Source organism: Sciurus vulgaris (genome assembly GCF_902686455.1).
Source record: "Sciurus vulgaris genome assembly, chromosome: 6".
NCBI classification, from domain to species: Eukaryota; Metazoa; Chordata; class Mammalia; order Rodentia; family Sciuridae; genus Sciurus; species Sciurus vulgaris.
Window position 1 is genome coordinate 143,295,538 of NC_136466.1, and position 27,886 is coordinate 143,323,423.

The following is a 27,886-nucleotide window of genomic DNA, read 5'->3' on the forward strand; positions in this document are numbered from 1 at the left end:
GAGAAAATTACCACTCATTGCTTTGATACCTGGAAACCTCCCTGTCCCTGTTTCTTTGCCATTTTTCTCTCAAGAATGAATGTAGGTTCTTTTCCCTTTCTCTTTCAAATCATAACAAACTCAGGACCAGCAAGGACTGGATGCTTGCCTACAAATTCTCTTCCCTATCCAGAAAAATCTCAAGAAATGTTTTATATCCCAACCTTGCCAAATGTTTTTCAATTCCTAAAGTTCCACTCTCACTTCACTGGGATAATCATTTCCTTAGAAATTACATGGACCAAACATCATATTAAATGGTTCAGAAATTGAAAGTGGTCCCTCTAAAAACTGGAACAAGACAAGGATGCCCTCTTTCACCAGTTTTATTCAACATTGTCCTTGAAACTCTAGCCAGAGCAATTAGAAGGAAAAAATTAAAGGGATACAAATACAAAAAGAAGAACTCAAACTATCCCCTATTTGTCAATGACCTGATCCTATATTTAAAAGACCCAAAAAATTCCACCAGGAAACTTCCAGCACTCATAAATGAATTCAGCAAAGTAGCAGGATATAAAATCAACACCCATAAACCTAATGCATTTCTTTTCATAAATGATGAATCCTCTGAAAGAGAAATTAGGAAACTATCCCATTCATAATAATCTCAAAAAAATTAAAATATTTGGTAATCAAGCTAACGAAAGAGGTGAAAGACTTCTACAATGAAAACTACAGAACACTAAAGAAAGAAATTGAGGAAGACCTTAGAATATGGAAAGATCTCCCATGTCTTGGATAGGCAGAATTAACAGTCAAAATGACCATACTACCAAAAGCACTATACAGATTTAATACAATTCCTATTAAAATCCCAATGACATTCTTCATAGAAATAGAAAAAGCAGACATGAAATTTATTTGTAAAAATAAGAGATCCAGAATACCTAAAGCAATCCTCAGCGAGAAAAGTGAAGCAGGAGGCATCATAATACCAGACCTTAAACTATACTACAGGGCTATAGTAACAAAAACAGCATGGTATTGGCACCAAAGATATGTAGACCAATGATACAGAATAGAAGACAGAGAGACAAACCCACACACATACAGTTATATCATACTAGACAAAGGTGCCAAAAACATACATTGGAGAAAAGATACCCTCTTCAATAAAGTGATGGAGCTGGAAAAAACTGGAAATCCATATGTAGCAAGATGAAATTAAACCCTTATATCTCACCCTGCACAAAACTCTACTCAAAGTGAATCAAGGACTTAGACATTAGAATAGAGACCCTGTACCTAGTAGAAGTACAAGTAGGCCCAAATTTCCATCATGTTGGCTTAGGAACTGACTTCCTTAACAAGACTCCTACAGTGCAAGGAAAATGAAATAAAAAAAATTCATAGATTCAGTGTCTTCCCTCATTACTGACTTAAACTTATTAGCACATTTCATTTCTCACTACATGTGAATATGCTATTGACAAAAGAAGAATATTAATTTGAAAATTAAATTTAGGAATAACAGATTATAGCAAGAAATGAAAATAAGAAAATAAAACCCATTTTGCACTTAAGTCTTGTTAAATTCCCTTTTCCTAAAGAGGCTTCTTGTTTTAACTATGTGTTATTTTCCAGAATCTGCTTGTCATACAAATGACTGCTTTGTGGGTATTATAGCATGCTTTCTCCTTTGTTGGACAGTTAATTTTAAGTTGGAAGTTACTCTCATTCTCTCTGAGCTTCTTGCATGGCAGGAGAATGTCGATTATCTCCAAGAAGTTAAACGTACCTGATTTATGTAAGCTTTAGAGCCTCCATTTGCCCCTTGGTCACAGGGGCCCTTTACAGACCAAGATTTGAGGTCAAGTTACGTGGTACAGTCTCCTCGGGAGTGGAAGATGGGAAAGTCATATTGGGGGATCTACCCTACTGAAGGGTCTTGAGAAATTTTCTTTCCTCAACCACACCCTGCAAACATGACTAATCCACCATAGCCAAAAGGAGAGCTTAACCTTTTGCATACAAAAAGGAAAGCCTGAAGAAACACACTCAAAGTAGTAGACAGCTTTCTTGGTGGTGCATTTTCTCAGCCAAGAGTGCCAATGAGGTAATTGATGCAGGACTGAGAGAGTAAAGAATGATGCTCTTCATTCTGTGGTGACCAGAGATCACTTTAGTTCACTGGGAACCCCTCCTACTGGCATGTTCTCAGAACTCATTTTTTTTTTTTAATTCAAATCCACATTGACCATCGACCCTGGGCCTTATCCTAGCGGTGCTTGAGATAAATGCTGAACCGGGCATGCAGGGTTCTGCCTTCATGGTGATCGAACAGAGTGGATGCACTACATAATGACTTACTCTGCCTTTCTGTTTACTGTGATGGAATGAGAAGGATCTGAGATAAATAGCAAGAGGAAGTGCCTCCTTTAGTTCAAGTATTCAAGGAAGACCTCTCTTTCTAAAAGGCGTTTCATTTAAGCTGAGGCCTAAAGAGAGAGCAGTACCGGAACACACAGAGGATGGAAGAAGGAAAATTCGGGACATACGGACCACAAGGACACATTGTTAACCTAAGGAGAATCTGGTTTGATGAGCATAGGTATCTACCTCCATTTCACCTACCTCTGGTCCCCATTTCAGTGTGGGCGGCTTGAAAAACCAGGACGCAGAAGCCGAAGGAATCTGGAAGGCACTAAGTTGTGAACAGTCAGAGACCAAGTCCCAGCTGTGGGCAACGTCGGTCCTTCAACGTTTACCTTTGTCCAGAGGAGGTCAACAGGCCTGCAGCTGAACTGTGCACTGAGTAGTTTCCTGAGACAGAAGCAAGGACTGCTACTCAAGAGCTGGGGGTATAAGAAGAGGGGAGGAGTAGGGCCCTATCATGGCTTTCCACAGGTGTATGCCCTGAAAACGCTCCGTGGTGGAGGCAGGTGATGACGGCCATGGGAGGAAGGACACTGGGGACAAGGACAGGATTGCTCATTCCCATCAGTCAAACCACCGAGCAGTTACTCACTTCGTCTCCGGGATACAGTCCCTTTCTAAGAGATAGGGTAATCTCTTCTATGTTCAAAGGCATGGAGGAAACCTCTTTGGGGCAGGATCCTGAGGTGGAGATGGCCGTGTCTGGTCAGAAAGCTCCCCTGTGAGAGTCCAGATGCCCTCCCAGTAAGTTTACATGGCTGACTGCTTCACCTGCATGACTACAGATGCCCAGCAGGAGTGACAACCCCCTGAGACGAAATGCCAGCAGGCACTCCCAGACTCCAATGTCTGTAATCTTGGAACAGCCTGTGAGGACAGTTACGTGTTATCCCAGGTGTCAGAAGTCAGTCCTGAGGCTCACCCGCCCCCGTCAGACATCTTGACCCCCACACTTCATGCATGTGTTTCCTGACCCTGGGGAACCCTGACCAGGGGAGCTGCTACTGTGGTGCCCTCTCTGTAGCCTGTGAAGGGTTCATTTGAACTAGTGCTAAGCACTCTGCCTGACTGGAAGCCTGGAACCTGTGAGGTGGAGGGAAATGGAGGACTTACTTGGCCATCACTCTTGCTTCTACTCTCCACAGTGTTCCCGAAACTGCAGTGGGGGCTTCAAGATCCGGGAGATTCAGTGCGTCGACAGCTGGGACCATCACCGGAGCCTGAGACCCTTTCATTGCCAGTTCCTGGCTGGCATTCCTCCACCGCAGAGCATGAGCTGTAACCTGGAGCCCTGTGAGGAGTGGCAGGTGGAACCCTGGACCCAGGTATGACCCCTGGAAAGGGGCATAACGTACAGCAGGCAAGCTGGCAGACTGTGACTCTCTGTTACCATGCGAGTCTAGAAGTGGGGGAAGACACGCCTGCATCGTGCCCGTAACTGGCCTCCATTCAGTGACCCCACACTATATGGGTAAACTGTGCAGGTCAAACACTTTCAGGAGCTAAAAGAGTTCCTTTGAGGAGATGATACTATGTGGTTTCAACCATGACAATGCAGAATTTTATTATGACCTGATCTTTCAGTGGATATATTTGGTAACTGGGGTCTCTGCTGGGAAATTAACAAAATGGAATGAGTTGAACAAAGACCACTTTGATGAGAGCCATCTAGGACAGAGCCTCACATACCTGTCTGAGGCTTTGCAGACAGGCTGGGGGTAATGATCAGATCCTTTCCACACAGTATGATTTTAGTTTCATCTCTCAGTGAAATGCCCAGATCATTGTTTGCACAAATTAAAAAAAAAAAAAAAGTGCATGTATCCTTTTTTAAATGAGAGCTCTGCTCTGCTGTATCTTGGTTTCACTTTGGCATATGAAAACAAGGTGATTATTCTCTGGTGAAGTATGACGATCTCATTTTCCAGTAGCTTAAAAATACCCCCTACTACATCCACACATGGTAGGAAGATGAGAAATAAAAAGCATAGCATATATTGAGTGTGTCCATGGGGTACTTTACCTACATTATTTGGTTTAATTCTCATAATGACCTGGATGGTAGGCTTTATTAATTTCATTTATAGGTAAAGATATTAAGACTCAAAGAGCTTGAGAAATCTACCTGAGGTTAGACAACTAGAAAATAAATGCTGAAGCAGTAATTCAAATATCAGGCAGACTGGAATTCCTGTGCAATTGACACTGAGCAAAGAGTGAATTGAGGAGAAAGGGAATCTGTATCTATTTCAGAGGCACCTGCTGTGTGGCATGGAAGGGAAGGTAGAGAAGAACAACATGAGGATAGAGTTAGTGTCAAATGTTATGGAAGACTGAGTACCCAGGAGCTACTTACTACCTACTTGGCCAAGCACCCATGCTGATTCTTGAGACTCTGGGTCACTACCTGGGGTTTTCTGGGGCAATAGTCATCATTGTTTCCTCTTTCTCCCCCTTCCCTGCCAAACTGTGAAGTACATGAATGCCTTCTGCTCCGCTGCTCTGAACTCAGGCCTCCCATATACGCTGAGGCTGGCCTGCGCCTGTACAGGTGAAATTTCCAGATCCTGGAACTTGCAAAGGAACTTAGATTTCCTGTCAGAGAAATGGTATTTGCAGGTTATCAGAGATGACCAACCAGATCTTCTGGTTATGGAAAAGATCTGTTCTTTATACTTCCTCTAAGCTTCTGAGAGCTGCAACCATCAGTCTGTTCCCTGAAGGAAGGCCTCCTACCATTCTCCTTTCTCAATGTCTCTGTTCTGAGCAAACCACAAAGTTAGAAGAGCTCTCTGAGGGAACAGAAGAGATGTGAAATTTAAAAATCATCTGAGTACCAGGAATACCAGGACTGGGCATTTTTAGAAATTTGTCTGACACATCACAATGCTGTTCTGCCTCACAGCACTATCTAATGGACTGTCAGGACCCATGTGGTAAATGGCAGCCAGTGCAGACTGCCTACATGGTAGATATATTTTAGCCGTGGGAACATCTCTACATCAGTGTAGTCAAAAATAAACATGCTTTAGTATCTCCAGGAAAGCTTGTCAACACACAGATGGAAAGGCCCCCATCTCCAAGTGTAGACAATTTGGGGACCTCAGTGGAACCTGAGAGTTTGTCTTTCTACCCAGAAGATGCTGCAGTTGCCGGCCTGAGAAGCACTGATCTAAATTTTCTTTACCTCATTTTTCTGGAGATTACTTGACTAGGTGTCTCTGAGACTATAGGCATTTATGTAGGTACTTGTGATCCCAGATGTGTGATTCTTCTCCTTTACTCCTCAGATAGGGTGGAAAACTGAATAAATGAGAAAAAATGCAAGTTGAATCTCCAAGTTAGAATTTTGTGAAAGCAGTATGTTGAGCACAGAAGGCTAATTGCAGATAATTTCCCTGTTGTCTGCTGTTACCATACACATAGCACCTGATGTGAAGGCCTGATGTTGACACGTCAACCATAATTTTTGGTTTTGTTGGCTATTGTTACAACTATACCATAGCCAAGTTTTTCAAAGTACTTTTCAAAGATCCTTAGGGAACATTTAAATTCCTCCTAGAAATGTCATGAAAAATAAACAATATGTCTTACCAAATTATTTTAGGGAACAAAAACCTGACATGTTTTAGAAGTACAACCCTTCAGAAATCCAACTTGCATCTTGAATTATTTTGTGAGCATTACAACCCAACCAGCAGAATCTTGAACAAATCCATGAATTTCACTATTCCTAATATGGACACATTTAATTCTAGTAGTGCAAAGGGAAGACTGAATCACATTCTGACAGGAAGAAAGCAAAATTGTTTTACACATGTATCCTCTCCTTTTGGGCTGCCAGAACTATTGTAATAAAAGTATCTAGATTTTACATTTTGGTAGATTTTACATTTTGATTTCTAGACACTTAGGCCAGAAGGAAAAAATGCAGATAACATACTGTCCATTCTGAAAAGATCTCTCTTTAAATTTTTAACCAGAATCCTTCCTTTATGGTGTATTGCTTGACAGGAGACTACGCTGCATCTTCTGATTTAGCTCCTCCTCTCATCTTCAAGACTCTCTTGAGGCCACTTCCCTCTCTTCAGTTTTGTTTCAACATTGTTACTTTAAACAACTGGAGAGATCATTGAAAGGAACCTGCAATGATGCTCCCGGTTCCAATGTAGACACTAATGTTTCTAATAGTCCACAACAAAAAAGCAGTAAAAAGGTCTGCTCTTATCATTGGACATGTCACTACCTGATTTTACCAACTCATGCCCATGTTGTATATCAGTGTTCCAGGTCCTGTGGAGGCGGGATTCAGGAGAGAGGTGTGTCCTGTCCAGGAGGCCTTTGTGACTGGACAAAAAGGCCCCCATCCACTGTGCCCTGCAACAGCCACCCATGCTGCCATTGGACCACTAGGAACTGGGACCTGGTAAGTTAGTTATGGACTCTAACTTTAAAAAAGAAAACAGGATGTGTTTTCATTTGGCTATAAAGGTAGTACGTATGTATTTATTTAAAATGTTCAGTGTGTTTGCTGATGTATGGTATGTGCCTGTGTACTCCGGTTTTAGTTCTCTCCCACCATCTAACACTTCTAAGTCTGTTGAAAGTTCACTCACAGCTGCCACAGGTCAATGTTTACTGTACGGAGTTCAGAAGAGAAAAGACCAAATTCTTTTAAAAGAGAAAAATCACACACCAAAATTATTCCAGAGGCACAAAACTTTAGGAAAGGTTATTTTGGTTCCTCCTATCTTTTCCCCAGAGCCAAGAGGATTCCCCTATATCCTGAAGCTTCAAATTCAGTCTGATTTGGGTACTTTCAGGCTTCTTATCTGCCTACAGAGTAGTTTTCCAGATGACCAGCATATTTAATGGAGAGGTAAACAAAGTACTTAACTGAAAATGATAAAAAGATTTATTATAAAATGTTCACCATCTTTAGTAATAAGAGAAATGCAAATCGAAACTATCCTAAGATTCCATCTCACCCCAATTAGAATGGTGATTATCAAGAATACTACCAACAACAGGTGTTGGAGAGGATGTAGGGAAAAAGATACACTCATACATTGCTGGTGTAACTGCAAATTAGTGCAGCCACTCTGGAAAGCAGTATGGAGATTCCTTAGAAAACTTGGAATGGAACCACCATTTGACCCAACTATCCCACTACTTGACCTATACCCAAAGGACTTAAAATCAGCATACTACAGAGATACAGCCACATCAATGTTCATAGATGCTCAATTCACAATAGCCAGATTTGGAACCAACCTGGATGCCCCTCGATTGATGAATGGATAAAGAAACTGGTACATATATACAATTGAGTATTACTCAGCCATAAAGAATAATAAATGTATGGCATTTGCAAGCAAATGGATGCAGTTGGAGAATATAATGCTAAGTGAGATAAGCCTATCTCAAAACACCAAAGGACAAATGATCTCACTGATAAGCGGATGATGACACATATAGGGGGTGGGAAGGGGGCAAGAATGGAAGAAGGAGGGACTCTATAGAGGGATAAGAGGGGTGGGAGGGGTGGGGGGAGAAAAAAATAACAGAATGAATCAAAAACTATTACCCTATGTAAATGTATGATTACACAAATGGTATGCCTCTACTTCATGTACAGAGAAAAAAGATTGTCCCATTTGTTTACAATAAAAATGAATTAACAAAAGATTTATTATTCTCCAAAATTTTATTTGTTCCATAAATAACACTGTATCAATGATACTCAAAATAAAGCAAATTCTTCCATAGGCTGATTCTGCTACTATTTTGACTTGTCTTACATGGGTTCTCTAGGAAAAAGAGCCTTGAAGCAAAATCTAACATGTTATAAGGAAATACAATGCCAAGGAAGTATCAATAATATGAAAGAGGAAGTAGGTAGAGCAGGAGAATCAAATATGAAGTTGTGCACTTGATATGGGGGCAACTGACAATTGGTTGTCATGTGAAGGTCTTTTAAAATCTGTGTAAACTACTACTGCTGTGGCAGTTTACCCAAAGGTAGGAAGGGAAAAAAAAAGGAGTCATCTATTGGCTCCTGTCTCCCTTTGGTTGGAGAATCTTCCCTTAGAGGGCCTATATCCCTCTGCTTCTGTGTTGTCCATATTTCGGCACTGAATGGATCCCACCATGTCTTTGTTAGTCAACCTTACATTACTGTGACCAAAATACCTGACCAGAACAACTTAGAGGAGGGAAAGTTGAGTTCAGCTCATAGTTCCTGAGGTTCAGTCCCTGGTCAGCCATTGCTCTGGGCCTAAGGTGAGGCAGGGCATTATGGTAGAAGGGTGTAGCAAAGGAGTGTTGCTACATTCACAGCAGGCAGGAGACAGAAAGGGGGAAGAGGGAAGAGGGAAGATGCATCCTTCCAGGGCATGTCCCCAGTGACCTACCTCCTCCAGTCACATCACACCTGCCTAGAGTTACCACCTAGTCAGTCCATTCAAACTAGGATGGACTGATTAGTTTCTAACTCTCATAATCCAATCATTTTACCTCTGAATTTTCCTGCATTAACACAGGTGCTTTTGGAAGATACCTCATAAATTTAACAATGTCACTTGTCTCTTTGGCAACAAGAAGCCTGAGTCAGGAGATGAGAGGCACACAGCATAGGCATGAGGTGAAGGTCAGTGGGTTGTGCTCCTATGAAGTTGGTTGCCACCTCCACTGGGACAGATCGTAGAGCCAGGTCCTGAGACACAGGAGGAGACCAGAGGATCTGGTACACTAAGTCCTTATTTTTGTAAAATAACCCATTCCTGTGTGAGTATATTTTCATGGTTATAATTATGATACAGATCAGTGCAGTATTTTGTCCAACACAGTGTCCTCAGATATTTTTAGTTCTCTATACTCTTAGTAATTTTCATAATTCACAGCTATATATCTGCACCTGCACAGCCATGATCAGTTAGAATGCTGGTTCAAAGTGGCAGGGCATTAGTAGCCAGACACATGAGGCACAATAGGACTAAATCTAACACTAAGTTTCTTCAGCTTCATAGAAACATACAAACAGGATTATGTTTAGACACAATGACCTCATCTCTTCAGGGGGCTGCTAGCCAAGACACAGCCTCAATTTGCTTCCTGACTAGTACAGTGTATGGATGACTGGCAAGGAATTAGAGCCAAGATGTGAAAAGATCAGCTAACACAAAGAAACCTCAGCCTGAGTTTCCTGTCAATATTTTAAACTGTTTTGATCACACATACCCAAGGCCACATGCCAACTCCCAGCACCCAGGCTAGGGCAGTTCTCCATATCCAGAATATCCTAGTAACCACAAGGCAGTCACAACTTTCTGTTTACCTGAACTCTATAGTTTCCAAGGAAAACCATGCTTCAGGTCATTTTCCCTCAAGTAGACTGAACCAACTTAATGCCATCTTTATTACCAATAATATTCCACCCAAGTTAACTGTACCTTATTTAGCCATTGCCCCTCTGTTAGAGTGTCTCTCTAGGAGCACCCAAGAATAGTCATCTAATTAATATTCATTCCACCAGCAAGGTCAGGGAGACCGTAGTCAAGCCAATAAGTTTCAAAATTGCAAAAGTAAAATATTAATTGGAAAGATGAGGAAAATACTTTGAGGCTATCTCTCAAAAAATGAGAAGAAAAAAAGGAAATTGAGATAAAAGATAAGAACATTAAAATACTAGAATAGCAGGTATAATATCAAAATAATAGGATTCAGAAAAGGAGAATGAAAAAATTAGTGACAAAATTATCAAGGAATTAACACAAGAAACTTTTTCAAAATCTGAAGGACATGAGTCTCCATGAAAGAGCTACAACTACTGTCATTAAAAAGAAACAAGTTGGGGTGGAAGAATAAGATCTGTTTCTTATTGAAGAACAGATTGGTTTACTTGGTTCACTGTATCAGTAAAACCAAAACTTAAATCTTGTTTTACATAAGCGTTACAATGATTGGATTCAAGAATACTTCCCATGTGCAATAAAACATGACCTGCCATATGATGTAAAGATGAGTGTTTGGGTTGGGAGTTTTCAATAAAACCAAGGGTGCAAACCCTATAAGCATGCCAACCCTGTAAGTATGCCACCTTTCATTCCCATAATTCCCTGAGCATAGACTTAATTCCACTCACATTTTCTGCCATTGGTTTTTTCTACTTCTCCTACTTGGCAGGGAATGTGGCCACAAACTACACTAAAGTTTCACAGTTCACTCTCAGATGGAATCTTTTGCCAAATCTCAATTGCAGATTTCAAAGACTGTGATCAAATGGCCAATCATGTGTGGCTGTGGCAGGGCTCCATGGTATTAACATGGGTGCCTAGATTCCAATGTTGTAACCATGTGGTAGGAGTGATGGGCCATTCTCAAATGTGGGAAAAGAGGGAGAGGTTCTTCAGAGAACCAGTAATAAACTAGACCAAATTCTATCCTATAACATAGGACACTTCCCTATTTCACATCTCCAAATGATTAGTGCCTTTATTCTATGGTTCTTTCAAAAAAAAAAATCCTCAGTAGTTGAGATGCTCCTGTATTTGACTATGGTGGGGTTAGAGGTGTTCTGCTGGTGTTCCCTTGCTTGGTCCTGGTCCAACTTTCTGTGTGACCCTCCCTTTCAGTGCACAGCTTCCTGTGGAGGTGGCTTACAGAAGAGGACTGTCCTTTGTGTCCCATCAGAAAACAATACAGCTGAAGACCAAGACAGATGTGTGTGTGATCATGAACCCAGACCACCAGAATTTCAAAAATGCAACCAGCAAGCCTGTGGAAAAAGTGGTGGTGAGTACATGGGTCTGCTGGGGGTGGAACTGGGGGCCTTGGACTTTGCATAAGTAAGTTACTCTGCATGATTCTACTTGTGGTATAGTTTTATATCTCCTATGCTGAAACAGAAAAAGTTTAGTGCTGAAGAGGGCTGGCCAGCAACTCTGGGAGCAAGTTGTCTGATTTGGTGAGGTCGTACTCTAATTCCTTGAGGTATTACCTCATCCATTTTCTTATCTCTGATCATGTTTACACTGATGTAATCCCATACAGATGGGAAATCACTTCTCTTTTGCAAACATGTCCTGAGAAGTGTTCTAGCCTTTCTCAGGAACCCAGTCAAGTACAGAATGGTCTTCTCTATAAATCTAGTTCACTGGCTTAGGTCGATTCCCCAGAAGATAACTCTGGGGTGAATGGATAGATGTGTGCAAGGGATTTATTAAGTAAGTTCCCCCAGGGAAGACCAGTAAGCGAGTGGAAGAAGCAAGACAGAAGAGGGAGGAGGCACAGCCAAGGTATCCTTCCAGGCAACTGCGTTTCCTGCTTCAGCCTTATCTGCAAGGGTGCTCCAGAGTTCAAGTTATACCTAAGAAGTATCTTATCCTGACCCATTGAATTGGACTTTCACATTTCTGTACTCTTCCACTGTTGACAGGGGCTACCCCAAAGGAGGTGCATTTGCAGGCATTTAATACTTGCTACTGAAGAGACAAAGGAGCTCCTGTGGGCTACCAAGATTTCTCCAAGAGAACCAGGCTATCTAGCATTAGAGGCTAAAAAGGTAAGGAAACTGGGAGTTGGATATGGGGAAGGGGTGTCACATGGAAATGGACAAAAAAAAATCCAAAGAGGGATTGCTGAGCAGGGAAAAAATGGCATCATCTTCTACATTCAGTTTTCATTTTCAAAAGTATCCCAATTAGAGGCAGGCACAGTGGCACAGGTGTGTAATGCGAGCAGCTCTTGGGAGGCTAAGGCAGGAGGATTGCAAGTTCAAAGTCAGCCTTGGAAACATAGTGAATCCCTCAGCAACTTAGTGAAAGCAACTGTCTCAAAATAAAATATAAAACTAGCTAGGGAAGTGGCTCAGTGGTTAAGTGCCCCTGGGTTCAATCCCTTGTACTCAAAAACAAAAATAAAGCGTATTCCAATTAGGGCTGCACTCAGTGGTAGAGCACTTACCTACTATATGCAAGGACCTATTCCAATCCCAGAACTGCCAAAAAAATTCAAATTTGTGATATATATGTGATCACCTTTGTTACTTTATGGGAACCTGGAGACATTAAGTAGAATGTTTCTGATACGTGGTGGGGTGATATCAGGACCAGAATGCCAAGTTGCATCTTAGGTTCACTCTTCATATGCCACACTTTCCTCAGAGGTGAAAAGAATCCAGCTTTGGAAAAGGACAACAATAGGTTTGCTTCCTAGAGCAACCCCTTTTTTGGTGACCTTGTCAAGTTGTTTAACTCTCTAAGTCTCAGTTTCCTTTTGAAGAGCCCTTACAGAGTTATTGAAATATTTTAAATAATATATATGAAGTGTACTGAAAAAAGACAAATGCTTCATCATGAAACAGCTCCGTTCCTCCCTTGGTTAAGTTACCTCATCTCAAGAGACTGTATTTCCTTATTCATAAATGAGTGGGATCAAGCATGAACTCAGATGCCCATTCCATTGATACTTTTGGCTCCAATGATTTGCAGGATTTCTAAATTAAATTAAGAACCTGGAGAGAAAGTTCTCAGGCAGGGAGAGAAGATGCTTTTGATAGTTCCATATGTAAGTTGCAAAGGGAAGAATGCTTTGTGCAGATATAATCGAGTAATTGGGTTTAGAGCATCTGGATGAATTTACTCTGCTCCTAATTAAAGAACTGACCGTGACCACTCCAACTAAGGGGTCATGCTGCTCCTAGAAAAGTGTGGTACACAGTGGTAATCTTCCCCAAAGACTCTTAAAGAAGAAAAGCTGTGAAATGTGTTCTTTTCCTCCTTCCAAATACTAAGGCATCCAACAGAGACTGTCCTGAGAGTTAATTCTGAAAATATTTTTCATTAAGGGTTTGTTTACTTCCAAATCATACATCACTAACATATAATACTGCATGTCAGATGCAATGTCAAACAGGAAACAAGCTACAAACCATTGGCAGGCACTATGACATGAGGGAAGGGGTGCATGAGAGTATGTGGGAAGGACATCAAACTTAAATTGGAAGAGCAGCAGTGATGGACAGCAGAGAAAGAAAAGGATAAGTAGAAAGGTCAGGCAAAACATTCAGCTTTCAGAGTAGCCAAGAAGAAGAGAGACAAAACTATAGCAGAGCACACAAATCTAACTCAAGCACAAAGCTCAGAGGAACTAGGAAATAATAGACTTGAGAGAGGTAAGCAGGACTAAGAATAGTCTTAAAAATCTTACTGATGAATTTGAACCTTATCTCCAGGGTAGAAAGGAACCACTGAAGTGACCCATACACAGATGAGAAAATCATTCTGGCTGCACTATGGAAAGTATAGAAGGAAGAGCAGTTTGCATGGCACCCTGCACAAACAACGTACATGGCATGAACTAGGGCAATAGAAATATAGATAAAGAGAAGAAAATGAATTTAGAGCTACTTTAAAGAAAACTTGGCAGAACTTTGTTCCAGGGAAAGGGGAGGAAGGTTAATGCCCTTATTTCTGAACTTTGGCTGCTAGAAGATGCAATGAGAAGGGAAAATTCATGGTTTGGTTGGAGAGTGGGGTAAGGCAATGAGTTCTGCTGGAACATGTTTGTTGGGGTCTGGGAATCATTTAGGTAGAAGTACCTTGTGATTGGTTGCTCCGTGGGTATACAGGCCAGAAGAGAGATCTGGGTTGGAAATCTTCTCCCCTCAAGTACACTGAGGGGGGAAATGCTTTAGAAGTGATTATCATGTGCTGCTTCTTTCTCCTACCCCTTTGTGGTTGAGGGTGTTTTCATTGTCCTCATGCAAACTCCAAAACAACCCACCTACGGCTCATTTCAGAAGTGGTATTAATGTTTTAAGCTTTTGAACTCTTCCTTCTCAAAGTGGGGTACATAGACCAACTGAATTACAGCTCCTAGGAGTTTTCTAGAAATGTTGAATCTCCGACCTCACCCCAGAACTGAGTCAGAATCTACATTTAAACAAACTCCCCTTGTGATTTAGACACCCATTAAATTTGAGAAGTGCTCTGCTGTAGACAAAAGGGAAAATTTGAGACCATCCTCCTTTTATTTCATCTTATCATCTTCTACAATACCATGTTTTAAAAAGATGAGGCTATGGAAGTCCTTCTGTGCTTTGTTTTCTATATTATTGAAGCACTCACCTATTCTTGTTTGATCATGCCTGGTGTTATGAGTTGTTTGTTTAATGATATGCGATTTGTGCTTAACTGTCTTATTGCTGGACCATATAATCTTCAATAACCAAAACTGAATTAAATGTACAGATGGTATTTTTTGTCTTGAAATCTCACACTGAATAATGGTGACTAACAGTTGCCTGGCAATTGATGCCAATAACAATGAATTTCACTCACCAACAATTATCAGGGCAACAAAAGTTAATTACTGGCTTCTCTTGAAAGGCAGAACCATGTTTACACTCACATAGAAGCAACATGAAAGACCAGTTGTAAGAAATTCTTTCAGGAGCCAACCACCCACCCTGAACCCATACCCTCTAACATACTCTGAAAATGAATCACTCAATGCCAATATTCTTGTGAGCCAGCTATCACAATAAGTCTCAGCCCTATATTAAGATGTAAGATGAGGTAAGAATTTATAGAAGGCTTGGTTTCCTATAGGTCATCTCACTTCTTTTAATTACCATCTGAATTTTTAATAATTTAAGATCTAATCAGAACCATTTCCATTGAAGAAAATTTAAAACCCTTTTAAAGTATCAAAGTAAAAGGAAAAAAAAAAAAAGGAAACTCATGCATATTATTCCTAGGTTTTGTTATTTGTTTTGTTCTTACTTTTGAATTGGGGGTAAAGGTAGAAAATTTGGTAGAAAAGGTGGGAAAAAAAATAGAAACAGTACCTAGATTCAATTTTGATACAAATGACATTCGAGTCTATCAATCTTCTACTGAAAGCATTCTTCCAGATGAATAGAATTTTATTCATTCCTTTATTCAACAAACATTGTTGAACACAAGATAAGTCTCGGAACATGCTAAAACCTGAGGACACAACGGGCAGGACACCGTTCCTGACCTCAAAGAGCTCTAAGTGTTATGAATTGTATTTGTCAAGAGCATTGAAGCTGCCTTTCAGCTTTCTTTCATAGACAACATATTATCCCCTTCAACTTAGAGAGGACAGCAGGGGGAACAAGCAAATCACTGTTCCTTTAAATTTTCCATGTCTGGTTTCTGTTGAACAAGCAGAGAAAAATTGGGATCTCATCTCCATGTTGCCCCTAATTATAAGCATTGTGTCACTCCAGGGCTGGGATCCAGTTAGCTGATGAACACAACAAGCCTCCATTGTTTTACAATCTAAGGAAAATGGGTGTAATTAAGCCCTACCATGATGTTGGACGCACAGTCTTGTCTAAATGAGTTGTTAAACAAAGGCCTGGAACACAAACTACTAATATAGGCCACCACTGTCCTCCACTCTTCCATCTGGTTCCCAGTCTCAAACAGTGGGGTGCCAGGATCCAGCCTATTTCCGGGGGCTCTGAGGATCTTTGGAAGTTGGGCCTGTGAGCTCATGGTTCCTAAGATCAGGCCACAGCAACAGGCTTAGCTGAGACTCTTTCAGAAGTTTAGGTGTTGATGCAATCAGACAAGGGGGCCTCCTATGTCGAACAAATCAAGCTATTCTGGGCAGGGAGGACCTGTCCATCCTCCTCGTCTCCAGTACAAGAGAGTCATTCTCCTGCAGGCAAAGCTTTAGAGGCACTGAGACAGCATTCAAATTTCAGCATCACCATCTATCTGCATACCAGCTGTGGTGTTGGGACAGTGGCTAAGTATCTCTGGAACACTTGTTTTTAAAAGGAGGATAGATATACCTACAAGTAAATTTCTCTGAGGATCCAATGGTAGAGTCTATATCAAGCACATTGTCTAGTACGTGGGAAATGCTTGTTAAATGGTGGCCTATGTTGCTGTGGTATTATTGTCAAGAGGATACATTAATTTATTTATTTTTCCTAGGGTTACCATAGCAAACTATCATAAACCGAGTGGTTTAAAATAACAAAATTCGTTCTATCATAGTTGCAATGTCTAGCAATCCGTGACTTCCTTGGCTCATGACCAATTAAATCTATGCCTCCATTATCACAAAGTCATCTTCCTTCTCTGTGTTTGTGTCTTAACATGGCTTTCTCCTCCGTGTGTGTTTTTTCTCTGTCTCTTTTCTTCTAACAAGGACAACACCACTCACGCTGCATTAAGGGTTCACCCTTCTCCAGAACGACCTCATTTTCATTTACATCCTTCTACCCACCAAGTCCTACCTCCAAATCAGGTCACACTGACAGGTACCAACATTAGGTCTTCAAGTTTGAAGGACACTTCAACTTCAGAGGACACAGTTCAACACACAACAGGGTTAGAGACTCTGAGGGCCTCCTACAGGCCCTTCTTATAATAGCAGACTCCCCCTCAAAAAGAGCTTAGGCCTCAACAGGAAAATCTCACACCGCACTCAATAACAGTCCCAGACATAGTGTGGTGCCATGTTTCGGCAAACAGTACCCAGGTTTGGAGATTGAGACAAGACATCCACGTGAGCCAGCATATCCAAATTATCTTGGTGTAGAGTGTGGATGCAAACTGACGCCTTCATACTTTCTGTGTCTTTCCCCCTTCTTTGTACAGCCCAGAATACTCACGTAATCCAAGGTAGGGAGAATGTGAGGCAAACAGTTATGCCACAGCTTCCTTCTCTATCCACTGTCCACAGGGGCTTCAGGAGAGGCTGGCTAAGAAACTGGGGTAGGCATGTGACACCTAAGTTTCCAATGCTGGGCCCTGTTCAAAGACAGAAGCCTAGGGAGGAAGCCTGTTCTTGTTCTGAACAGAAGCCCAACATGATACATGATCCATGCCCCATGAATGACCACTGCTCTGGTGGGGACATGGGAGATGAAGAGCTCAAAGGAACGTTTCACACTAGGAATGCCTAGTCAAAACTGTACTCTCTGAAACTGCAGAGCATGTAAGAAAATTTCCTTTGGGATTTTAGGAGATGCTGATTTTTTTAAAATAATAGGCTTAAAGAAGAGGCCTGAAGAAGAAAAGAATCAACAATAATGCCTGAAGTTTGGGGTTCTAGGATTACTATATGCTACCTACTTCTAAGTTTGCCTAAAACTTTGCATGAAAAATGGGATTCTGGCAGCTAACAGATGACATTAATTTCTTTACACATACAAAAAAAAAACAGGGTACATTCAAAGAAATGGTGAGTTTCTAAGGTGAACAAAAGCATATTTGCCCTCTTGATCTAAAGGTGATAAAATTTAGAGAGGCATAAATCACAGGTTTGGAGTCCAGAAGATATTACTTCAGTTTTACTTACTGACCCTTCTGTATACAAAGGACAATGGCCTAGGCAATTTGTGAAGTCGTTCTTTTCTCTCTCAAAGAAAAAGGAAATTCAACCAGAGTTCTAAGAGGCACTTAAGTGGAGTTTGAAGCAATTTCACTTTCTATAAAGAAAAAGCTATGATTTGGGCATTATTGAATTCCTTCTAGACCAAGTAGAATGTGGTCCAGGGCATTGGAAATACCATTTGAAGAATCACTGTGTATGAGCAGTCCCGGAGCAGTGTACTCAAATTCCTTGATTCGTGTATGAAGAAAGCAAGATCAAGAACATTAAGGGATGTACTTGCCCAGAGCTAGTTAAAGAAGAACAAGAACAAGGAACTTGAGTTCTTGAATAACTAATTGCACACTGACTGTGGGAAGTACTTGTGCAGGTCTCTTGCTTTCATTTACACTGTACAACTGTGGAGGGGAGAGACCACACTTTATATATATGTTTGCTTTACTCTACTGAGCTGTGCTCAGGGAGCAGGGTTAGTTGGCTGACTGGTTGATGGCTTGGTTGATGACTAGTATGGTTGATAAAAGCATGAGCTCTAGAGTTGAAACAGCTATGTTCTGATCTGACCACAACTTATCAATTGAATTACGTTGTACAAATTCTTAACTACTCTAGACCTTACTTTTCTTATTTGTCAAAAAGGAAGAATATTTACCTGCTCATACTGCTGTGAGGATTCCATGCAGGGATGCATATAAAATGCTGCATTCAACTAGTGCCATAACAATACTACATAGGAAACCACTCCTTTTCTCCAGAGTTCAAACTACAGTCATGGCTGGGCATGGTGGTCCATACCTGTAATCCCAGCTACTCGGGATCATCACAAGTGTGAGGTCAGCCTGAGCAAATTAGTGAGACCCTTCCTCAAAATAAAAGAAAAAATTCTGGAGATTTTGCACAGAGGTAGAGCACCTGCCTAGTATGCATGAGGCTTAGGTTCAAATCCCTAGCACTGGAAAAAAAAATAATAATATATATTTTTTGTACTACATATGTAGGTCAGATAAGGTTCAACTGATCTAGACAGGCTTTGATTGACAGTGGCTATACGCTTTTGATTGAGTCTAGGTTTATTCCATGTGTCTCACATCCTTTGGTCAAGATTCTTTATGGTGACAGTTGAATCCAGATTCATTGTGGTGGTGGTCAAAGCTCATTAGGATAGGCCTATCATCCTGCACATTCTAAGGCCCTACAGGGATTATGGATACTAACAGCCCCTTGTCCAAAACAAGTCATAGAGCTGAACCCGCAGTCAGGTAGTGGGGAACTATTCTCCACCCACCAGGTAATCATGGCATGGTGGGAATTGATGACACTACTACACAGGAATGATGAATCGTGACAGTTTAACACAAACACTTCAGTGTCTAATACCTAATAAGTGTTCACGGAGGACAAGATTCAAGATGGCACATTAGAGGAAGGCTGCATTTTCAGTTGCTCTGTGGCTCAGGTTTTAAGCCGTAGGAGTACTGCTTCTCAGTGAGGTGGGTGAAAACAGGAATTCACTGAAATTCAGTATGGAACAGTCAGAGACTCTTAGAAGCACAGAAATTCCAGTACATTGAACAAAGGGTAATAAAGAGTACACTGAGCTAGGCACAGTGACTCATGCCTCTAATCCCAGGGGCTCAGGAGGCTGAGGCAGGAGAATCACAAATTCATAGCCGGCCTCAGCAACTTAGTGAGGCCCTCAGCAACTCAACGAGACCCTGTCTCTAAATAAAATATTTTTAAAAAGGGTTGAGGATGTGGCTCAGTGGTAAACACCCCTGGGTTCAATCCCTGACACTAAAAGAAAAAGAAAGAGTACATTGGAGTCAATTCGGTGGCAGCAGTAGCAACAGCGCTTTCTCTCTGTTCACATTTTGAATAGTCTAAATTTTCTTTTACCTATCACAGTTCCTTTTTGCTCAATAAATTGTGTTTTTACTATCTTTTAAAATTATTTGGTTTATGTAATTCCTGCTTCCACAATTCATGTTGTTGTGGTTATTAATACAGTGGAAGGTAGAGTCAACGTCTGCTCTTTACTTTAATCTTGTTCACCAACACTGTTTGTTGCTGTTGACAATTTCAGACCCCACCATTCCTGTGTTTGTGTTAATTAGTGTCGTAGATGACATAGCAGGCACTGAGTATTTTAATGCTATTATTCACTGCCATTGTTGCTTTGGTTTGTTTCTGTCTTTTCTGTGAGGTTCTGGGAATGTTCTAGGACACTGTGAGTTCATTGTAAGTTCTGCTGGTGAGTTACAACCAAAACCTGGCAAAGAGACAGCACACCTTGCTCCACACACAAACTAATTTTGCTCAAACTTTGATGATAGTTTACTACCATTAATGGAGGAGAAAAACTCCAAACCAAATGATCAGATCCCACTCATAGACATCCACTCTTACAGCAAAAACAGAATTAACACAAAGACGGTAGACACCACACCTATGAAAGTTCTCAATCTAGGTTTTTCCCATACCCTTTTGAAATATATAGAGTTATCAAACAAAGAAAAGCAATTCTAGAGGTTGTGCCACACATGCCCTACTGTATACTGCACAAATTCTGTATCTGCAAAGAAGGACCCCACTCTTTTGAGACCTACAGGGAAAATGGGATCCTCAAGCTCTGACACAATACACATTGTATCAAATATGCTAATCATCCCTAAAGAACTAGCAGGGAAATTATACTACAAAACCCAATTGGAAATACATTAAAAAGTTCACAACAACCTGATATTTTGGAACACTTTGCCAAGAGACGGCAATACAAGAAATATGGAAAACAAGGTAACATGACACCTCCTACCATTCATAATTCACCAGCAACTGACACCAAAGATACTGAAGTGGATAAAATACCAGGTAAAGGGTTCAAAAGAATTATCCTACAAATGATCAATGAATTCCAAGAAAACACAGAAAAACAACTGAATTTACAAAGGAAGTCACTATAGGTTATAAATTAAAATTGAGTAAGGATGAATTCGTAACTACTAAGCCAGCAATACAGAAAATACTTATACACTTCTCACAGAAAAATCAAAAACAACTCCAGAGCTCACAAATGGGAAAATCACATTTGAAGAATAATCAAGCAAATGCGAAACAGGACCAAATTAAACAGCAGAAATAAAGCAAAATGGCAGAAATTAATAATTATCTCTCTATACCAGCACTGATTGTGATTGGTTTCAACTCTCCAATTAAAATACATAGACCAGCAGAATGGATTAAAAAATAAGACATAACTATATGTTGTTTTCAAGAAGCTCACCTTATAGGCAAAGATAGGCATAAATACAGACTAAAATTGAAAGGGTGGACATTGATATAGCATGCAAATAAACAATCAGGGGTAGCTACTCTCATGTACAACACAGCAGATTTCAAACCAAAATTAATCAGAAAAGACAAAGAAGGTCTCTTTTTACTGGTAAATGGAGCAATCCAACAAGAAGATATAACAATAATGTATATTTATACCCCAAATATTGGTGTACCTAATTATATAAGACAAGACAGACACTATTTGACTTAAATATTCAGATACACTCATTGCAATAATTTTGGTGATTTCATCACACCTCTCTCACAAATAGATAGGTCATCTAGAGATAATCTCAGTAAAGTTTCTTCAGACCTAAAACATATTACAAATCAAATGGACTAACAGACATATATTGAGTATTTCCTCCAACAATAGCTGGATTTACTTTCTTTGCAGCTACTTATGAAACCTTCTCTAAAATAGATCATGTATTAGGCCATAAAGCAACTCTTAGCAAATAAAAAAATCTATATAATTCTTTCATCTTACCTAAACATAATGGAATAAAATTAGAAATTAAAAATCAGTAATTATATAGACCCATGGAGATTGAATTATAAATGGATGATAGAAGAAATCAGGAAATTAATTTAAAAAATTTTTAGAATGAAATGAGGATGCTGATGCAATAGCACAGAACCTCTGCAATACTATGAAGGAAGTTCTAAGAGTGAAATATTTCAAGGCCCTAGAAAAATAAGAACAAATTAATTCCAAAACCAGTAAAAGGAAGAAAATAATTAAAATCATAGTCAAGAGCCAGGTATGGTGGCACACACCTTTAGTCCCAGCTACTTGGGAGGCTGAGACAGGAGAATCACAAGTTTGAGGCCAGCCTCAGCAATTTAGCGAGGCTCTAAGCAACTTAGTGAGACTTTGTCTCAAAAATAAAAATTAAAAAGGGCTGGGGTAGAGCTCAATGGTAAAACATCCTGGATTCAATCCCCAGTACCAAATAAGTAAATTAATCAATTAATTAATTAATTAATTAAAATCAGAGAAAAAAGTAATGAAATAGAGAACAATGTTTAAAGAATAAAGCATCAATGAAATGAGCTGGTTTTTTGAAAATATAAGCAAGATAGACAAACTCTTAGCCAAACTGCCAACACAAAAGCAGAGAAAACTCAAATTAATAAAATCAGAAATTATAAAGGAAAAATAACCATTAACAAACATGCTGAAGAAAGGACAGATTTTTAACAGCAAAGAATAAGGTACTGAAAAAATGGTTATCTGTATCTAGAAGAATGAAATTAGATCCCTATCTCTCACTCTGCACTAGATCAACTCAAAATGTATCTAAGACCTAGGAATTAGATCAAAAACTTTGCATCTCTTCAAAGAAAGCATATCATTAACGCCCCAACCTACAAGCTCAGGCATGGCTTCCTCAAAAGGACTCCTAAAGCTCAGGAATTGATATCAAGAATTAATAAGTGGGATGGCATCAAATTAAAAAAAAAACTACACAACAAAAGAAATAATTAAGAATGTGAAGGAGGAGAGACCCACACCCCCAAATAACCCAATTAATAAATGGGCAAACTAAATAGACACTTCTCAAAAGAAGAAGTACCAATAGCCAACAAATATATGAAAATGTTCAACATCTTAGGAATTAGGGAACTGTAAATCAATTCTACACTGGGACTTCATCTCACTCCAATCAAAATGGCAATGATCAAGAATACAAACAACAATAAATGCTGGAGAAGATGGGAAAAAATTGGTGGTATTGTAAATTAATGCAACCACTATGGAATCAAAATGGAGTTTCCTCAAAAACCTAAGAATGAAACCACTACTTCTAGTGACCCAGCTATACCAATCCTCAGTATCTACTCTAAAGAGTAAAGTCATCATAATATAGTGATACACGCCCACCCATGTGAATATAGTGGCACAATTCACAATAGTCGAACCAGGAACCGGGCTAGGTGTCTGTCAGCAGACAAATGGCTAAAGAAAATGTGTTATATAGACACGACAGAGTTTTATTCAACCATTAAGAATGAAATTATGTCATTTGCAGGAAAATGAATGAAACATGAGATAGTAATGTTAAGTGAAATAAGCCAAACTCAGAAAGTCAAAAGTTGTATGTTTTCTTTCATTTGTGGAAGGTAGACAGGATAAAGGGAAAGAAAAGGAGAAGGAATGTCATGAAAAGAAAAGAAAGACCAGGATAGTAGATTTAAGAGACCACAGGGAGAGATGAGAGGAGGAAAAGGGGAAATACTGAGGAATAATATTGACCAAATTATGTTGTTATATCATGTGCATGAACAAATATGTAGCAACAAATTCCACTATTCCTTATAATGCACCAATAACAAATAAGGAAAAGAAAAAAAAAATAAATGATCATTGAACCTATTGTTTTAAATAGCTACAGATCCTTTCTTGGTAGACATAAAGCTTAACATTAATAGAGGTTGTGCTCATTCACTTACAGAGGATGATCTTCTAATTTCTTTCTTTTTTTTTTTTTTTCTCCTCTCATAGATTTACTTTGCACCAGTGACAGACTGTCAACTAGTTTCTGCCAGACACTAAAGGTCATGAAGAAATGTTCTGTGCCCAGCATAAGGGTCCAGTGCTGCTTCTCATGTTCCCAACCACACATCGTCCACACCCAAAGACAAAGAAAGCAACAGTCACTCAAAAACCCCAAAGCACTCTAAGTCCTGAAGGAAGCCACCCTCCACCCTAGACTGCAGCAACCTGCTGACCAGGACATGTTTGGACCCTGAGGGTCACTTCACTGAGGTTTTGCTTTACATATTTCAGGTTCAACTTTGGGTTATAACGAAACAAAATCTATTGTCTTCTTCCAGCCACAAAATGTCCCTCTCAGGAAGCCTGGGTCTTTCATCCTTGGTGCTCCTTGATAGGAAGGTGAAATATCCAGGAGAACCCCCACACCACCTGGAATCAGCTCCTGTGAAAGGTGACAGATTAGGCAGGTCTGTGAAATGATGTCTTTTCCCCCTTAAAGATGAAAACAGACTAGGTCTTTCCCAGACTACCTCAAAATGTCAGGAAAAAGAGCCACACTTGCCCAGGGAAAAAATACTCTTTTATTCACCTTGATGAATACATTCTTTTCCCCACCTGCCTGGGGCAGCTGCTTTTAAAGGTCCTGGGGCACTTTTAGGAGCATTCTTTTCATGCAACCAGGCAGAGGGCAGCATTCCTCACCCAGTGTCCCTGAGGGCAGGAGAGAGTGCTGATGGCATCCCTCTGTCTACCCCTCGATCCCTGCAGGGCTCCACAGCTAGGATGTTTAGTGTCCCGTGCCAGCCCTGAGACTCTAGACCAAGAGGATACAGATATCTGCTGCAGCCCAGGGAATTTAAGCTGGCTACACAGAACACTTTCCCAGCTTGAGGACAATTTCTATGCAAAATCTTTAAAAGCCAATGAACTGACATCCATCTCTTTCTAGCAAAAGAAAGGTGAGCCCTTTCTTCTTCCCGCTCTCCTGGCATGTGGCCATTCCCTCACACAATGGCAGGTGAGGCTCCCTGCCTCGTTTTCCTCCTTCCCGGTGCCTGCCTGTGTCACAAGCTCTGGGCCCACTATCATGTTGTGTACAAAGACCATACAACCTGGGCTGTGGCTGCCACCTACCCTCGACTTCCCCAGGGCAGGAAATGGAACCCTGAATTAAGATATTTCAAAAAAACAAGTAAATTGTACTAAGTACAAAAAATTAGTACAAACATATGGTCTAACGGGAAAAACTGTTCAAAGTGAGGTAGCGATTATCTGTCCCTCAGTATACCCATTAGTTTACTACTAGGGACATTACTCGGTGGCAGAGCATATGCTTAGCATGCAGGAGGTCCTGGATTTGAACCTCAGCAATTCCCCCAAAAGAGATAGAATTGAAAATACTATAATTTGCCTTGTGGGTAGGGGCATGACAGGAGAGTCCAAAACACTTAAATAAAAGTTCTTATTCTGGATGTTCCTACCTCCCATCAGGTGATCAGAAGACAAGTAGGCTGTGCTCTTGAATCCAGACCAAATTTCCAGGTAAACCAATTTCTAAGGGAGATCCTTTCAGGACGGAATGTGGAGAAGGAAGGGGGTAAGCACCAAGGAAAGAAGACCTCAGAACCAATTCTTGCTATGGGGAGGAGGTATGACCTTCATGAACGGGCAGCATATTTTTAGACTCATGCACAGATACATTTAATTTTAATCATGAAGCATAGTTGTCCCCTATCTCTTTTTAGTTACCTGTCCATTCAGCAGAATGGTGCTATTGAAAAATGGTGCTAATATCTACATGGTGGCAGAACTAATATGAATAAATAGTACAAATGGATAGGCGTATATGAGACTTCCACATGGACATCTTCTGTTAAGTGTGGAATGGGTGTTGCTGGTCAATGCCAATTCTATTGCCTAGAGATCATGAACTTCACAGTTTATCATATTTGCTTTTTAGTTTTCTTCAAGACATTGCTGTATATTATTCTGTTAAATTCCTGTGGAAAATGAAACACTAGGCTTGGGATGAAATTCAGGATAGAATAGAAACAGGAGGAAAGTAAAAATGTTTGCCTAAAGTTAAGGAATTTATTTCTAGATGATTATTACATTCTTATATTCTCTGTCTTTTAAACATTTTAAACATTGCTGGTCGATGACTATCTCTGGTGAAATAACAGTTCAGAGAGAAGACACTTAAACCGTTAATGATTTGAGTAGAGGAGAATCTGATTTTTCCTAATAAGACAATTCACAAAAACTGTCCTTGAATTGTGTTGCAGGTTTTCAGAGGGATTAATTTAGTAAGACATATTGATTTAACTTAACCAGGTACTGTAATCATATAGGGTCAAATGTATGTCCTCAGAGACCTGGGTATGACAAAGTTTGTAAACCTCAGGAACAAACCCAGATTCCTACTGACTTCATCAAACCAAACTAGGCCAGATTTCCCAAAACAAAAAAAAAAGGACCGTGTCCTTTATGATCCACATGGTGGACAAGATGGTAGACATGTTTGGGGAGGGGTGTCTGGCCAGGTGCTCTGTCTAGATCTTTCTTCAGTTTCTCAAGGGCAGAAATTTGGCCCCTGGTCATGAGTCTTGGACATTCACTTCCTGTACTGAGACAGTGTTGTGGGATGTTTGTGTGTCATTCATCTTATGTGTTTGCCATATGAGTTATTCTCAACTACTCGGCAATGAGTGGTCAGTTATAGGGGATCTGCAGGCAGATCCTGGTGCTTGCAATATAGCAGAGAGGCCTAAGACCAACAGGAAGACTCTGAAGTCAAGAACTTAGATGGTGCTTTCATTTCTTTGATACTCATAGGAGCCAACACGAAGCAGAATCATTCGTTTACTTCATCTGGATCTTTCTTTCTTTTCACCTTGGTTAAGCAGGTGAGAAATATACCAAGAGACACTGGATACATATCTACCATGAACCAGAAAGGGCCACCACAGGGCCCGGTGCTTAAATATGTTAAGGTTCTATGACCCAGTTTGGTTTACATTGCCTTTCACAGTGGTAGAGTTAGCTCTTCTCTAAAAAGTTGTGGGTTAATTTAATTCTTGAACACCAAAATATAAGTACACCATGAAAGAACAATATTCTAAGAAACTTAATAGTGAGTACTTTCTTAAATCAGAAAATCACTTCCTGGTACAAGGATTTCCCTCCTCATGAAGGGATGCTGTGTTTTTGATAGATTTTCTTTAACAAGAGCACGCTGTCATCCCATCTCCTGATGTAGCCAAGTCAGCACTAACAGATGCTCTCTGACAGTCAACGGAGTGGTTTTGGGCACATTTTGTCAAGTACCTGAAAACAATCTGAGGGATCATATAATTTCCAACCATGGAATTGATTATAATCCTCCAAACTCTGAAAGTAATACAGTGCTACCCCAGAGAGTATAGGTATCGGCTTTATCCTTCGTGACTTTAGGATGAAGCTCTGGGAGAGCATATCTGGTGCTCAATCCACAGTGATTCACTTTCTAGAGAGAGACCACACGACATGAACTTCCTGGTGCTGTGACCTAGCCAGTATATTTCTTGCTGTTTATATTGCTAATTTGAGTATTATTAAGTCATTTCAATAGGATGAGAAAGCACATTTCGACCTGTCATTATTCTTCAAAGCAGTCATATGACACACATGACCCAACCCGTTGCCCACCCGGGTCTCTATGCTGCTTCACCAGCCCTCTGTCCCGGCCTCCTTAAGGGGTACCTTGGTGGATGCCTCAGTACGTAAAGTAAGACTGTAATCCTAGCCTTCCTTTGTGTGGTATCAATAAATGGTCTAACTCATTGATGTTTCCATGGCGTTCATTTTCCCCGCTGCAAGACTCCTGCCACCCATCTTGGAGCTTAGCAACCTAGAGGAGGATGCTATCAATTTCTTCCTTCCACACTCCTTTCACAAGTTCTCCTACCACACCCCTTAATAAGTGCATTACCAGATGAGTCATAGCCCAGGCGAAGTAGGACTTAGGTCTCATCTCATGAATGTGCAACAACTGACAATCTTTCCTATGACAATCTGAAGAATACCTAAAGTTCCCCATAATACTGAATCCAACGTATTCAGACGTGCAGTTCGGAGAATAACCTACTCTCCCAATCCTAGGTATAGACTTAATGTTTAAAAGAAAATAACTCACCTCTAAAGGAATTTGCTTTGGGAATCTGATCATTTTCAAACACAGTACACCACCAAAGGTAGGATTTGTCAATACAG

The 27,886-nt window shown here is 40.3% G+C and overlaps 1 protein-coding gene across 1 annotated transcript in view; it reads left to right on the top strand.

The window, feature by feature from the left end:
• The window catches only part of ADAMTS12 (ADAM metallopeptidase with thrombospondin type 1 motif 12), a 329,970-nt gene extending 302,514 nt beyond the window's left edge, over window positions 1–27,456 (top strand). The window contains exons 21-24 of the mRNA XM_079144478.1: window positions 3,564–3,743; window positions 6,701–6,844; window positions 11,052–11,211; window positions 23,642–27,456. Coding sequence (XP_079000604.1) covers window positions 3,564–3,743; window positions 6,701–6,844; window positions 11,052–11,211; window positions 23,642–23,820 — 663 coding nt within the window. The 3' untranslated portion in view covers window positions 23,821–27,456. The remainder of the gene's footprint in view (window positions 1–3,563; window positions 3,744–6,700; window positions 6,845–11,051; window positions 11,212–23,641) is intronic.
• The last annotated feature ends 430 nt before the right edge of the window (window positions 27,457–27,886 follow it).